Here is a 15,127-nt window from a genome sequence, read left to right as displayed (position 1 = left end):
CAACTAATAGCTTTGATTTCTGAGTGGAGGATGGCTGGAAGACTAGTTACACATTAGAAAGCCTTTTGCCAGAGAAGCTGCAAAAGGAAATGTACAAGGGCCGGGGGGAGATAAAATTGAGTGTTGATTAACTGTCCTGAAAGGAGAGAGCACCGTGATTTCACAGTAGTCTGTGCTGCTACTGTATTAAGAGGCCCTGCCTTGTCTCACATCCAAAAAAATGGCCTTTTTAAAATTGGGATACATCTCCTGATCTGGCTTGCTGCTTGGCTGTCTGTGGATGGGGCAGTAGAGAGGAGGATGAGATGAGATGGAGGGGAATGGGGCTGCCTGTGGCAGCAGTTCTGGTTTATGCTGGATTAAAGTACTTGTGGAAATGCAGCATGGTGTAGTAGCAGGTGTGTGCCATTGACAAAAACCTGTTTCTATAATGTTTTGACTTCATCAAAGTAGAACATGTCAAAATAGACAGAACATGAAAATAAGTACTAAGTTTCATTGTTCATGAACACATACACTGATGTAGTCTGCTGACATTGGCTTTAGAAATTTATTAAGGGGTCTTACTAAGTAGGCATTTTTTAAAGACGCTCCCTTTGTGATGCCTATACCTTAGCACTTCCGAAAACTCTGGTTTTGACACTGTCACTTTGGGGGTGCAGTTTCTTATTGAGAAATAGGATCTACATATAAGGATATATTGGACAAATAGCAAAGATTTAAAGTTGTGAGTGGAAGCAAACTTGCTTTGTTTTTGGTGTTACTACGGTGTATGTATATGACCCTTTTAGACCATTTACTTTAAAAGAAGATAATAGTGAACAGGTTAGGTGTCTGTAAACTCCAAGCAAGCACAAAGTTATATTATGATTGGAGCAGTAAACAAAAGACATGGACAAAAGTGCAATTGTCTTTTTGTAACTGTCTGTAATTTGTTGTGGCTTTTTTTCCCCCCAGGAAAGAAACCTCATCTCCTTCCTTGGGGAAGGACAGAGCAGACACAGTGATCATTGGAGGTGGTTGTGTTGGTGTGAGTCTAGCCTACCACTTGGCTAAGGCTGGCTTGAAGGATGTTGTTCTGCTAGAAAAATCTGAGCTCACTGCAGGATCTACTTGGCATGCAGTAAGAAATATTTTGTTAATCTCTCAGATTAACAGCCGTTTGTGTATCTAATGGTGAAGGGAGTTTCATTACCTTTCTATTCCCTGGCCTTCCAGAGATTAACTATCTTGGTTATTTTATACATACAAACTTTAACACTGAGCTCTTTATAGATTGGCTGTATGAGTTTTAAAAAGTTAGTTCAGCTATCCATAGTACACTTTTCTCATTTGTAAAAATTGGGACAAATACTGTATTTTGAAATTACTGGAAGCTAACATTATTACACATTTTTGGCAGTTAACTGGGTTTAGACTTTAAACTTGATTTTAACTTGGGCCTTCTAAGGCAATCTGATTTATACTTCAGACTTTATAACTGGAAGTGGTTGCACTGGCATGCATAAACCAGAAATGTGAAATTTGGCATTATTGTATGTGTAATTATTTTTTGTATATGTGCCATCCTGAAAAAGAGGATTAGAGACATGAGCTTTCTTGCCTGCCACCGCTGATATTACACAAAATCTTGGAGGAGCATTCATCAACTGTACACTGTGGGCTTTTTTAAGGCTGAGTGTTTGTCTGTACTCTAAGGAAAAGAACTAAAAAGACATGTATGTAATAATGACAGGGTGGGAACACGTCCTTTAATAATGTTAATCACATGGACGTACTTGTGCACAGCATGAATGTATGTAATTACATATTTTCTATGTCAGTGTCTGGAATAGGCAGTGTAACGAAATGAAATAAAGCTTGCCACAATAACAGATGCTTTTTCCATTCATTTCCAGCTACGCTTAACTGAAAATGGGAGAAAGTTATCCCTGCGTGTAGCAATACAAAGAGTAAAAACCCAACAGGTTGCTGTCTCTAGAACTACTTTGTTAATACAATAGAGCTTTATGCAATACTTGTAAGTAGAGTATCTGAGGGCCTTTCAAGAACAAATTAAGGAGGATGACTCAGATGGATAATATTTGATTTGTATTCTCATACTTCTCCCAGGGAGGAAGTCTGAAGTTTGAAATGCTTCATCTTAGTGCAGATGTTTTGTGTGTTTTGGGGCCTTATGAGAGAAAATAGTAAGAAAGGAAATTTAAAAAAAAATCACTGCGTGAAACACGTAAATAGGTTTATACTTCATTTTACTTGCTTTTCAACAAATAAAGCAAAAGAAAACACATCATATAGAGATAGGAAAAACAAAATTCAGTATTTACATCTTAGACAGAGTCATACCACAGCTGATGTAGTTCGGTGAACAAAGCAACACCATGCAAAGCGTCAGATCATGCATCTTGTGTATTGAATCATAACTATGAAATGCTCAGAGAAATACTTGGAGTTAAGTATATGAGTGAGGCACCGACTGAATTCTATTTACCCACTGGCATATACAGAACAATATCTGTGTAAGGAAAATTAAAATCCCCTCATTGAATAAGGAACCAAAATCATGAATGGGGGTTGTTACTAAATGTTTTCTTTATTCTTCTTGTTATACTTGCTCACTTTAGCTTATTGCTCATAACTATGTAAAAGCAACCTCTCCTTCCATATTTTTGCACTTACTTCTTAGTGAATGCCACAGTGGAGCACTCAGTGAGGAGCTCTGTTTCAAAGGTAGGGAGGGACCTGGAGCACTCCAGAGAAAATGCCTGCGCTACCACTACTGAGAGGACTGCCTTGTGGCACCTGTTGCAACAGAGTTTGATGCGATTAACACAGCAAAACACCTAGTTATGGGAGAAGTTAAAATGGACAACTAGTAGGTAAACTATATGGTATACTGTCTCTTTTCATTGAACTCAGTATTGGAGTGCTCTGTCTGAAGATGAAAAAGTTGATCTTAAGTCTGGTTCAGGTGATGAGAAAGATCAAAACTGTGACTGAGATTTCTTTGCTATACTAGATACTGTGCATTCATCAGTGGCTTCCTCACTGTGATACAATACTAGATACACATAAAAATTACACATATAATTAGCACATGGAAATGGCATGTAGTATACTGCCTGCAGCCACAAATGTTGAAAGCCTGGTTCAGATGTTGCTGTACCATAGCACGTTTACCCTCTTTCACAGTCCAGTAAGTCCTGCCAGAGTTCAGGATCGTGTTTCATATAAATTGTATTCCTGCTAATGTTGCTGCCAAAACTTTCTTCCACTTCTCAGATCTGAGATAAATTTCATGTGTGTTATTAAAACAGCACAGAAAGTGTGCACATTTTTATATTATAAGTAATAAGAAGATATAAATAACAGAGCAAGTGCTGCTCATTTTTATACCTATCTAACAGTGACAAAGTGGTAGTTATATGTGTGTAAATTAGGTCAAGTCTTAGGCTTCAAGAACTCTTGAAGTTGTACTGTTCTTCAGGTCAGATCATTTGCAGTCTCACTGAAGGGACTGAACCCTAGGGACTGAACAAGGCATATAAACTCACTCAGCAAATAGATTTTTTGTGTTGTTACTTTTTTAAAAGGTGTTTTCTAAGAAAATGCTTAACATATCATTCTGTCATGTGATCCTTTTTCTTGCAACATGCAACTGATCTTGCTGCTGACAGTTAATAAAGCACAGCCAAGACAAACAAAAACTTGTTACAACTTGGTCAAACTTGCAAAAAGAGAGAATATAGGGCATAACACTCTTAATACCATTTTCCTTCAGAATGGTAATTTAGTAATGGCATTAGTATAAAATCTGAAACAGATTGGAATAGAACAAAACTGGAGCATAAACATTTTAACATATAAAAATTTCACCTATAAAAATGCTTTAAAATCTCTGTGTCAATTCTCATAGCAAAGTGGCCATTCTTAAAATTATTTTCCCAGATTATGTTCACCTACAATAACAAAATCTCTGGCTTATAAAAATAGAGCAAAACCTAGAGCAAATCTCCTTCAAATACAAGAATCATTCACCTTGAAACTCAGGAAGACAAGTAGACACATTGGGAGGCCAGCTGGGCCAGACAGGGAGCTCTTGACTCGCTTCTGGAGCAAAAACGCTGTATACAGGAGGTCGAAGCAGAAAAAGGCTACAAAGGGGCAATTTAGAAAAATTGCCTGGGCATATGAAAGGGATGTTTGGAAAGCCAAAGCTCAACTAGAGTTAAGACTTGTAAGGAACATTAAAGGCAAAAAGAAGAGCTTCTACTGCTGCATCAGTAGTAAAAGGCTGAACAAGGAAAACGCAGGACTGTTGCTGAATGAGGTGGGTAATTTAGTCATGATGTGTACTAATAATGCTGAAGTACTCAATGCCACCTTTGCCTGAGTTTTCACTGACAACGTTTCTCAGGCCTCTGAGCAGGGTTCAAGAAGAGAAACTACCAGCAGTGGATGAGTATCAAGACAGGGATTACCGGGAGAACTTGATTTATGCACATACATTGGAATAGACGGGCTGCATCCAAGAATGCTGCTGATGGCATTGCAAGGCCACAGATATATCACCTTTGAAAGACTGGGGAGATCGGTGAAGGTGTCCAACATTTGGAGAAGGGTATACATAGGCATCTTTAGAAAAAGCCAAAGGGATGAGCAGAGGACCTAAAGGCCAGCTAGCCATACTTTTGTTCTTGGGAGATCATGTAGTGAGTGTCAGATCTGGGCCCATAAAGGAGAAGAAAGGTGATTGGAAGCAGTCAGCGTAGATTTGCCTAGTGTAAATCATGCCTGATCAACCTGATTGCTTTCTGTGATAAAACGAATGAATTTGTAGACGATGGGAGAGCAGCTGATGTCACTTGTTTAGGTTTTAGCAAGACTTTAGACACTGTCTCCCATAATATTTATGTATTCAACTGAAGTTGTTACAATCTGTATGGCTGGACCACTAGATAGTTAAAGGACTGTTCAGATGGTTGGGCTCAGAGGGTAGTGGTTAATGTGTCACACTCTACCCAAAGCCTGGAAATAAGTAGAGTGTCACAGTGGTCTGTCCTGGGACACATCCTGTCTAATATCTTTATCAATGATCTGGAGTATGTGATGACTTATATGCTCATCAAATTTGCAGTTGAAACCAAACTGGGAGGACCAGTTAATGTGCTCAAGGGCACGGCTGCCATGCTGAGGGACCTAGATGGGGTGGAAGGACAGGAACTTTATGAAATTTAATAAGGACAAATGCAAAGTTCTGTACTTGGCCAGGGAAGTAGCGTAGTCTCTGACCTTGGAGATTTTCAAGACGAGGTTGGAGAAAATCTTGAGCAACCTGGTCTGATCCCATAGCTGACCCTGCTTTGAGTATGAGGTTGAATAGAGACCTGGAGAGGTCCCATTCAATCTGTTTGTTTTATTCTCATTGTTTTATGAATCTATGATCTTAATTTTTAGGTAGTCCAGTCATGTTATAGGTGTCTCCCAGCTGCAGTCCTGGAATCAGAAACATTCGTTATCTGAAGCCAAAAGGCATCAAATGTGTTCAAAATTCTTTTCTTCACTTAAAAATGTCAGAGACAGAAGTTCTGATTTAATTCCTGCAATTAAATGCTCTTGAGTGTGTATGGTTTTATAGCTAACTTGCAAGTGATTTGTGGTTCATTTGGTTCAAAATTACTTTACTAACTAACAGTGACCACTAAAATGGAATTTCCTTACATCTGGAAAATATATTACTACATTTGGAAAAATAACAGAAGACCAGAAAATGTTTACATACATAAAAGAGGACAGTAAAAACAATATGAGATGACAAAATTTGCATGTAAATTAATTACTCATAGGTTATTGTACATTGCTAAGAAATGTAAGCCTTTCAGTCCCTAATTTATTTATTTATTCTATACACACAGAAAAAAGTCCCTTAGGACTTATTTTTTAATAAACAAACAAGTTTTAATTACAAATTCTGCAGTGAAACAGCCCTGGGTTTTAGTCTGAGGCGATTAAAATAAATGTGTTCATAACAACATAAAAGCACATGTATCAAATGAGATAAAAAATGCATTTAGTCAAATATCCAGTCTCCAACAGTGTCCAGTATGATGATGATCCAATATGATAATAAGAAAAGGACAAGCAATATTTTTCCAGACTATTAATTTAGCCCAGGAACTTTCTGAATCTATTAAAACACGCCTGCTTTGTGCTTAATGTGGCCCTTAGTAGATTTATCTCCCTCCTACAGATTTTGTGTGATCACTTTTTAAACTCAGATTGTTGAGGTAATGAACAATACCAAATATACTTAGCAAACTAGAGCCAAATTTATTAATAAGATACAGGCACAACTCAGAAATATAATAATGGTAAATGATTCATTTTGCACTTTTTACCATTGGTTTGTTTTTGCATTTCAGTCATGTGATACACTACAATATCATATATAAAGTTTAAGATATCAGAAAATAAAATCCTCACAAAGAAAGGTAGGAAAAACTTTTAACACTGTGGCTAGTATAAAGACATGCAACCATTAATGCCAGACAGTTATCATACTCTTGCTCTGAAGGTACTGAGTACCTGTCATCTCAGGCAGTGAGTATGATTTATGTTTTTGACAGAAGTGGCATCTGAGTGTAGGCCATTTGCTAAGAGCAATTTGAAGCTAATTGTTTCTGAAGAAAACCGGTCTTCAGTGTGAACTTGCACGAAGTAAGATGGGTCAGAAGGGGCCATAGTTGAAAAAATTAGGATGTATGATCTAATTCACGCAGTATATGTTGATATTAATTGTAGAGAAGTGTAACGTTTAATAGGTTCTTCGGGTAATTAAATTAGTGTGAATTAAAATATATCTTTAAAGACCACTAAATCTTGCTTTTGTTACTCATATGTATACAGTTATTCCACTAGCTTTAAAAGTTAAAGCCTTAAAATATGTAGCACAGAACAGAGTTGACAAGTTAAAATCAAGAGTAGTTAATGTATATGCATACTAAGCAACTTAGAAGGAAACTATCAAAACTCTACTATATGTGTGACTTTTCATTGTTATATTTCTGGCTTTTTTTTTTTACTCAGAATGGCGGAGAAGTCAAAGGTGGACTCTGGTGTTTAGCTCCCTTAATTAAAGCAACTTTAATCTACGAATAAGCTCTATTTTAGTTAGCAAAATGTGCACTATATATATATAAAGTATTTCAATCAGTGTAGTTGCTTATCTTGAAAACCTAAGGTAATTTTGTGTTTCTGTTGTCTCACTTGGAAGAAGGGTTTTAGTGAGATGTCAAATTCGGGAGATACAAAGACATATGCTAAACTTCAGTAACACTTTAATTCTGCTCTTTTGAAGAGCAGAATTAATGTCTGTGTTATGAATGTCATTAGATTGATGCAACTGTCTCTGTTGTAGGCAGGCAAACAGTTTCTATAAATATAGAAGAGGCTGTAGTAACTTCTTGATTTTACCTTTGCATGAACTGAAATGGGCTTGACAGCTTTCTAAAGTCAGACCTGGTAAAATAATGTGCAAAATACATGTAGTAATTTCTTAACCTACTTCTGAAATGCAGCAATTGCTTTTTAACTGACATATGAGACAATTGTTGAGAATAGAAGAATTTTGACTTCCACCACCCTGCTGTTCACACCCCAGGGAAGTAGTAACTCTTGTTAGATCTGGTCTTTGTGAAGGTTTGGTTTCTCTCCCATGTCCATTTGCAAGAAGGAAAAGATCCTACTACAGGATATTTAGAGTTAATCAGTTGATTTAGTTGATCAGTAATGGAGTTGTGTGTCTCTTCCAAACAATTTGAAACAGGCAACTGAATAATTTAAGGAAGAAAGGAAACCATAGGAGAGAACAACTGCAACAGTATCATTGGTTGACAAATTTGATGAGAAAAGACAGGTGGAAAACACATGTGTAAGAATGCCATAAGTAGGGAAAGGATTTTATTTTTAATTATGTAGCAGTTGTCTCTATCCATGTGTTGCTTTTCTTTACAGTATCTTGACAGTTCCTTTCTGAATGACAGTTGGAAGAAGGGAAAGAAAACACCGTATTTCTAATCATATCTCTATGTTGTTCCTATTTCTTATTTGAGGCTGGTTTAACTACTTATTTTCATCCTGGAATAAACCTGAAGAAAATCCATTATTACAGCATCAAACTGTATGAAAAACTGGAAGAAGAGACTGGACAGGTAATCTCCTTAATATTTTAAGTATTAATTCAGATCAACACTAACCTTACTAATAGTCTTACAAAAAAAGTTTGTAGTTGATAAGTTGTATATGTGTGTGTTATGACTATCATAAGGCTCCCTTTTTATTGAAATATATGCCTGCATATCTATGCTATAGTCTGGTGCTTAGTCACTAAATATTTCAGATGGTTTCCCAGATCCCTCTAAAGTTTAAGAAAATGGTTTTCATAAAACATCTCAGACACTCAGGAGACTCTACAACTTTAGCTTTGTATAGGAGCTAAAATAGCATCAAGGACCTGGAATGAACGGATTGATTATCAACATTCCTGCTTTAAACATGTCCCCTTAAAAATTCATCTGATATGATGCTCTCTCTACTTGAGAAGATTGCTGCAATTCTTCTCATCCCTTTCAGAGATGTGTTTTTATTTAGTGACCTAAGGAATGGGTATGCAGAGAAACACAGGAGTCATCTTTTTTATCTGGCACCACTCAGCCATACAGATTTCATTTACTAAACTCATGCTTGCTTCAGACTGCAGCGAGAATTGCATGATCCTCACTGTACTCATCTACAAACTTGATAATTGTAATAAAATGTTTTTTTCTTCTTTTTACTGCTCAGATAGATAAGATACTACAGCAGATTATCACTGTGAGTTCCACTAAAAGACTTATTCAGTCATATTAATGTCCTGTGAGGGAACATAGAAAAGGTGAAGTAAATAGTGTATACCAGAAAGTGAGCATTCGGTGTCCAGCTATATAAGGATTTCTACTTTATTAAAAAGACAAAAAAAAGGCAGGTTGTTATTCATTGGGTCAGTAAAGGTCATTTAAATTTATTCTTCTCAATAGAAAATTATGCAGGGGATAGACTTTAATATAAACTTTTATATATTTATTTTTGAGATACATCTGATTCTATTTTTCAAAGTGTATGAGTGCATAAATTCAAATTATAATCAAATTTAAAAAATAATTGTATCACGACATTCAATAAAAGCTTTTTACAGTTGTTTTGAAGATAGTATGTATTAACCTAGGAAGTTAATTTGATAACTTTTCTGAAGATTTTATTTTCTCTAGGAACTTACATGTGAGTTATATTTCTTCAAGGGCACCTAACTTACTTGAATCTCTTTTCAGTGGTGTCAATGGCAAAATTCCTGTAGACTCCCCATAGCATAGCAACATGCATTTATGGAGATAAGTAAAGGTTCTTTCAGTAATTCACTTCTGCTCTTTGTTTTAGGCTGTGGGGTTTCATCAGCCTGGCAGCATCAGAATTGCTTCAACCCCTACTAGGGTGGATGAATTCAAATACCAAATGACTCGCACTGGTTGGCACTCAACAGAGCAGTACCTAATCACGCCTGAGAAAGTACAAGAGTTATTTCCCTTATTAAACATGGATACGGTAAAGAACCTAATTTTATGAAAAAAACCTTCAATTGAAATTAAATATTGGTCTATCAGTTATGTAGACATAAGATGTGTTTCCTTTATATAAATTGTACAAGAAATTTTTGGTTTTCAGTGAAAAAAAGATGCATTGTAAACTAACATCAGACTGACATGCATTTTAGTGCATACTGTATGTCAGTGTGCATACTATTATAATATCTATAATATTATAATATTAAAGCATTACAGCCTTTGATTGCATTGGAGAACTGAGCAGCTTTACTTCCTTAGACCATTATTACGTTGGATAGTTGTACCCTGTTATTATGATATGTTTTGAAAATTTGTTTTGATTTGACTCCTCATGGTTTACTGCATTCAAGAAATAAAGTGTTTTTTAGAAAATTAGTTAATTTTGATAAATTTTAATTTCTTTCATTTTGTGGGATTTTACCTCCATGTAGGTTTTAGCTGGCCTGTATAACCCTGGAGATGGTCATATTGATCCCTATTCTCTCACTATGGCCTTGGCTGCAGGAGCCAGAAAATATGGTGCCCAATTAAATTACCCTGTCCAAGTGACTAATCTGAAATCCCGATCAGATGGGACATGGGACGTTGAAACTCCACTCGGAATAATTCAAGCAAAGAGAATTGTGAATACTGCAGGTAGGATTTAACATAAGCATTTGAATACTCTTCAGGTTTACAAACTAGCTGACATGGAGCATCTGTGATGAATTGTATGGATTACAAGAATAAGTACTATATGTTTTTGAACATTCCGTTGGTTTGTGGTAAAATGTAATTTGCAGATATTACTTACAATATTGTGGAAATTTAGCTCTCATGTTAATTATCCTTGACTAGGCATTAAAAATATTTCTTTCTGGTTATTCTCCAGCAGTTACTAGTCAGACTGTCTTGAAAAATTTTAGTAGCAGAAGTGACCTTTACTGGTCTACAGTAAGTTGTGTAGAAGAGAGGCTACTGTCTATGCATATGGTTCTCTAAAATCTTATGAAAGCTACTTAGGAAGGGAGACGGGACATACAAATGAAGTAGAAATGTCTTTGCTGTTTTTTCAAAGAGACTGAGGATTTGCAGCAGGTAAGATAACCCTGCCTGTTTCAGTATTATCTTTCTCTAAGATTTAGCTCTACCCACATATCCTTGAAAGAGAAGATTTTTGTTGCCCTTTGAGTAGTATTTTAAACATGCACTTGGCTTAACAATACATTTTTTCATGTAATAAAAATTTCCTAACTCAAAGGAGCTTGTATTTACATATGCAATTTTTATTTTTCATTGTGTTAAAGAAGCCAAACTGATGTTTCTACTTCAAAGAGCTTTTGGGCAAGAGTCCTTTGGATTTGTCTTTGTTTTCCTAAATGAGTTGATAGGTCTAAAAACCTGTATTCAATCTAAACTTCACTTATTTTTATGCTGCTTTATACAAGTTATAGAAAAATACATTATTGGTGAAACTGTTGGCACCTCCTACATGAAGCGTGCCTTCTGCTTCCTAGTAGAAGAATTTCTGTTTTCAGTTCTTTGAAAACATGCTGAATATTTACCATTCATATGAAATTTTTGCAGACTTTGTCTGTCTCAAACTGAATTATATCTGCATTTTTAGGGCACGAGTCTTTCATACATCCCACCGGTGAATAATGAGGCTTGAGTAGGAAGCTATGGTGGCTCAAGAGGACCTTTTTTTCTTGTTCAGATGGGACAAGTGAACTGAGAGCAAGGATATGTCCTTATAATTTCTTTCTACATCTGGGCAGTGGAAAAGAAAAAAGCATCTATTTCTACTGCAAAGCAGATAAAATGAAGGAGTGAGACAGGGACTCTTGTTGTTGATGGGCAGAATAACAATGGCTGACAATTGGAATTATGAGTGAGTTGGACTGGAAGGGGAATAGTCTGTGAGAGTGAAATGCTTGGGAAAGGTTCCTGGAGGTGGTTGGGAGCACTGTCAGCAAGTGGAACATTTAAGTGCTTGAGGAGTTGCTGAATAAGGAAGCTCAAACCAGAAGGGGTTGACACCACTTGGGGATGACACCACAGAGAGAGATAGTGAAAATGAATCTGAAATGTTGAAAAGGGATCTGAAGTGAACTGGAGCTGGAGCTTTTTGGACAAAAAGATGAGAAAGAATACTTGATGAATGGTTGCGTGTGAAACTGATACTGGAAAACTGAGGCTGCCTGAGCTGTCTGAGCATGAAAGACTGGTGGAATAGTGAGGGGGAGGTAGACATGTGTAGATTGGAAGGAAGAGAAGACAAGTGGGACAGGATTTGACAAACAAGGGAGACTGGCTTGCACACGGAGACAAAAGAGTTGAAGAAGGATGTAAGGACTGAAGTAAGTAAGAAGAGCAGAGTTTGAGACAGTGGAAAAGAAGAGCAAGTACGGTACGTGCAGGAATGGGGAAGAGAGAAGACTGGGATAGAGAGAAATTTGGAGGTAGTGGGATAAAAGGGCCAACTTCTGAGAGGATGACCTTTACTGGGTGACGTGTGTTAGATCATTCCAGGCTTTCAGGAAAGGCTAACTGGGGAACCCATTGAAAAGTTTGCTTTCTCATCATATGCCTCCCATACATGGGCAATTGCTATAAGCCTCGCTAAAATAGCAGGGATCTGAAAAAGTTCACCTTGAGGTTCTAAGCATGCTCATGAGTGCCAAATAATGACATTTTGGAGAGAAAGAGGACTAGAAGAGTTCAGTGTGCTTTTTAGAAAGCAAACAACCACACAAACAGGGAAACCAAATTAAAAGAGTTTTACTTAGACCGCAAAGTCAAGCACTTAGAAGATAAGAGGCATCAATATTTGATTGCCTTTGGACTGTCAGTTCATGGCTTTCAGGCATGAATTATGGGTCAGCACTCAGTTACAAAATCACAAGCTCTCAGTTACTAACAGGATCCTTATGTCATTTGTTACACAGTATGGATATATTTGTCTGGGAGTGATCCAGGATTATGGAATGGAAAGGCAGCTATTTTGGCAATCAGAGTTCTTGTTTAGGCCACGAGCTTGTAGGGGCTCATTATTCCTAACTATTGGCTCTGCATCATATGGATGAAGTATCACAGATGTAGTAATTTCCTTATATTTTTGTAGTGTGCGTATTTTTCTTTGACTTATGTATCAAGTTGACATTAGGCAGAGTTTTCTAGTAAATGCTTTTCAAAGTTTATTTGCAAAAATTAGAGTGCACCCTTGTGAAATTTACATGTCTTTTTTTATTATGTAATAAGTTATTAAACCAACAACATATTTGGTTAATTCTCTTGTGTAGTTAGCTTTTCAGACAAAATGAACATTTGAAGCACATATTGCTTAACATTCTGGCTAAGGATGTGAAATCAATACTGTATAACACACATCTCTTATAAATGTTCTCTCAGCTAACATTCATTCTTCTTCTCAGCCTTGCCTCATTCCACTACAGATCATGACTGGTATAATTCAGAGCTTGTATTTTAGGCTCATGTTGCAATATGAGGAGAGAAAAACATATCAGAACGCTCTCTACATTCTTTGTCCCCCCTCACTCCCCAACTGACATCTGCTGTGGAACTGGAACAAACTAGTTTCAACCAATCTTTAGCTGTTCCTTATGTGAGATTTCCATTTAGGAAGAAAGCAGATGCCTAATAAATAATCCCTGACATGAACTAACTGGTACTGAGCCTGCTGAAGTGATTTGCATCCTATTTATAATGGAATGGTTGATTAAAGTCTGCAAAAATACTGAATTTAGTTTATATATACAGTATGTGTGTGTGTATATAAGCACACATTTGCAGACATGTACACATCATATATACAACCATTTATATATACGTAGTGAGGAAAGATTTTCTTTTTTAAAATCAAGATAGTCAGATTACATAGTTCAGCAGATATGCTAAGTAATACCACCACTAAATATTTCAGCATCAGATGTTTGCAATCTCTACAATTTAATCTTCACAAATGTCCTGGAGATATAATTTATGCATTCATTTATCTCTACTATGTGTGATAGAACTTGACATCTGCTTCCAATTAGAATTTGTTTCAGAGACCTTTTGCCATTTTTGTGTTTGCAATAGCTTTTGCACATTGTTCAAAACCCTTAAACAGAGAAACTGTAATATTTTTCATTTAGTAAACATCAGCTGTTGTTATTCTAAGCAATTAAATAAGCACTTATCATAAGTATGATTTTTTTTAGAAATAAAAAATTTAAGATTTGATTTTGAGCAAACCTAAACTATTTGCCTTTAATTCAAAAGCAATTTAAAGTCAGCTGTGTTTGTAATGTACTTCTGCAAACTTAATGGCTAAGAAATTTAATATCATTTTGAAAGAAACAAAGTTAAGTTTCAAAGACCTAAAATTAAGTCTACCATTTTTATTTTCTTTGAGGAGCTTCGATGTGCTTGCTGTCTATATTTTCCCACTGATTCTGTTTTAATGAGTAAGCAAAATAATGAATTTATTAGAAGCGCATTTGCAGAGCATTATTTCTTTTCCAGATATCTCTTTAAGTGCAAACAATTTTGGCAGGAAAACAGTGCATAATACTAGAAATACAATTTTCTGCTACTTCACCTTTTCCTCTCCTCTGTTGATAATTACCTGACCTCACCTTAAAATAGTTTTCTTTGTAGGTGACATGGAAACGTCCAAATCAAAAAAGTTCCCTAAAGATTGTTAGCCTCCACTTAAATCCACATTTATATTTGTCATGTGTAATGGAGCAAACCCTTGCATATGTACTAGAAATTCAACTTTATTAGAATTTTTTGGTTGTTTTTTTTGTATAGGGGAGCATAAATCAGGCTTTAGTAGCCTTAAAGGATGATTTGGATCACTCACGGTGTGGCTATGGCGTGATCTTCCCTGAGCCAATTTAACTGACTTCGCAAGTGTTCTGTCAGTGTGTCCCCTCCGAGTGGTCAGGATGCCATTAAGAAGCAAAAGCCTTACATATGGTAAATGCAGAACAACAGATAGTCGTTTTCAGTATTTACTGGGCAGGGTGATTTTAATTCAACAGATCTGTCATGGTCCTGGATTTCCAGCTCCCTTGCTTTACCTGGCTGTCAGCAATTGTCAAGTGAGTTACCACAGAAAACATTTTCCTCAGAAACTCTGCATTTTTAAAAACTGTGGGTGGTAGACCCTGTGGCTGGTTTGTAATATTAAGTAAGAGACCGACAGCCCTCCTGGCATGGGGGAATGGCACAAGGCCAGCCGAGCCCAACTCAGCTTTCCTAATTGCCCTGGCTTTAGGCCATGCCCGAGACATGAGGATGTATTCCCAAGTTAATGTCAGCAAGCAGCACGGGCCGGCTGCTCCCTGCCAGAGAGGGAGCCAAGCGCGACAGCAAGGCTGGCAGGGCAGGGGACGAGCCAGCAAGGGCTCTGTCCTACAGGGCAGGACCAGGTCCAGCAGCGGGGGTCAGCCCACCGTTCAGATCTCCAGACAAGCTTGCAG

General features: G+C 36.9%; 1 protein-coding gene across 1 annotated transcript in view; it reads left to right on the top strand.

Annotated features, from left to right (window-relative positions):
- The window catches only part of DMGDH (dimethylglycine dehydrogenase), a 48,424-nt gene that overhangs the window by 995 nt on the left and 32,302 nt on the right, over positions 1-15,127 (top strand). Inside the window, exons 2-5 of the mRNA XM_054185503.1 lie at positions 958-1,123; positions 8,112-8,210; positions 9,472-9,636; positions 10,088-10,292. Coding sequence (XP_054041478.1) covers positions 958-1,123; positions 8,112-8,210; positions 9,472-9,636; positions 10,088-10,292 — 635 coding nt within the window. The remainder of the gene's footprint in view (positions 1-957; positions 1,124-8,111; positions 8,211-9,471; positions 9,637-10,087; positions 10,293-15,127) is intronic.

Source organism: Rissa tridactyla, chromosome Z (assembly GCF_028500815.1).
Source record: "Rissa tridactyla isolate bRisTri1 chromosome Z, bRisTri1.patW.cur.20221130, whole genome shotgun sequence".
In the NCBI taxonomy this organism is placed as follows: Eukaryota; Metazoa; Chordata; class Aves; order Charadriiformes; family Laridae; genus Rissa; species Rissa tridactyla.
This window is presented reverse-complemented; position numbering and strand designations above follow the sequence as displayed.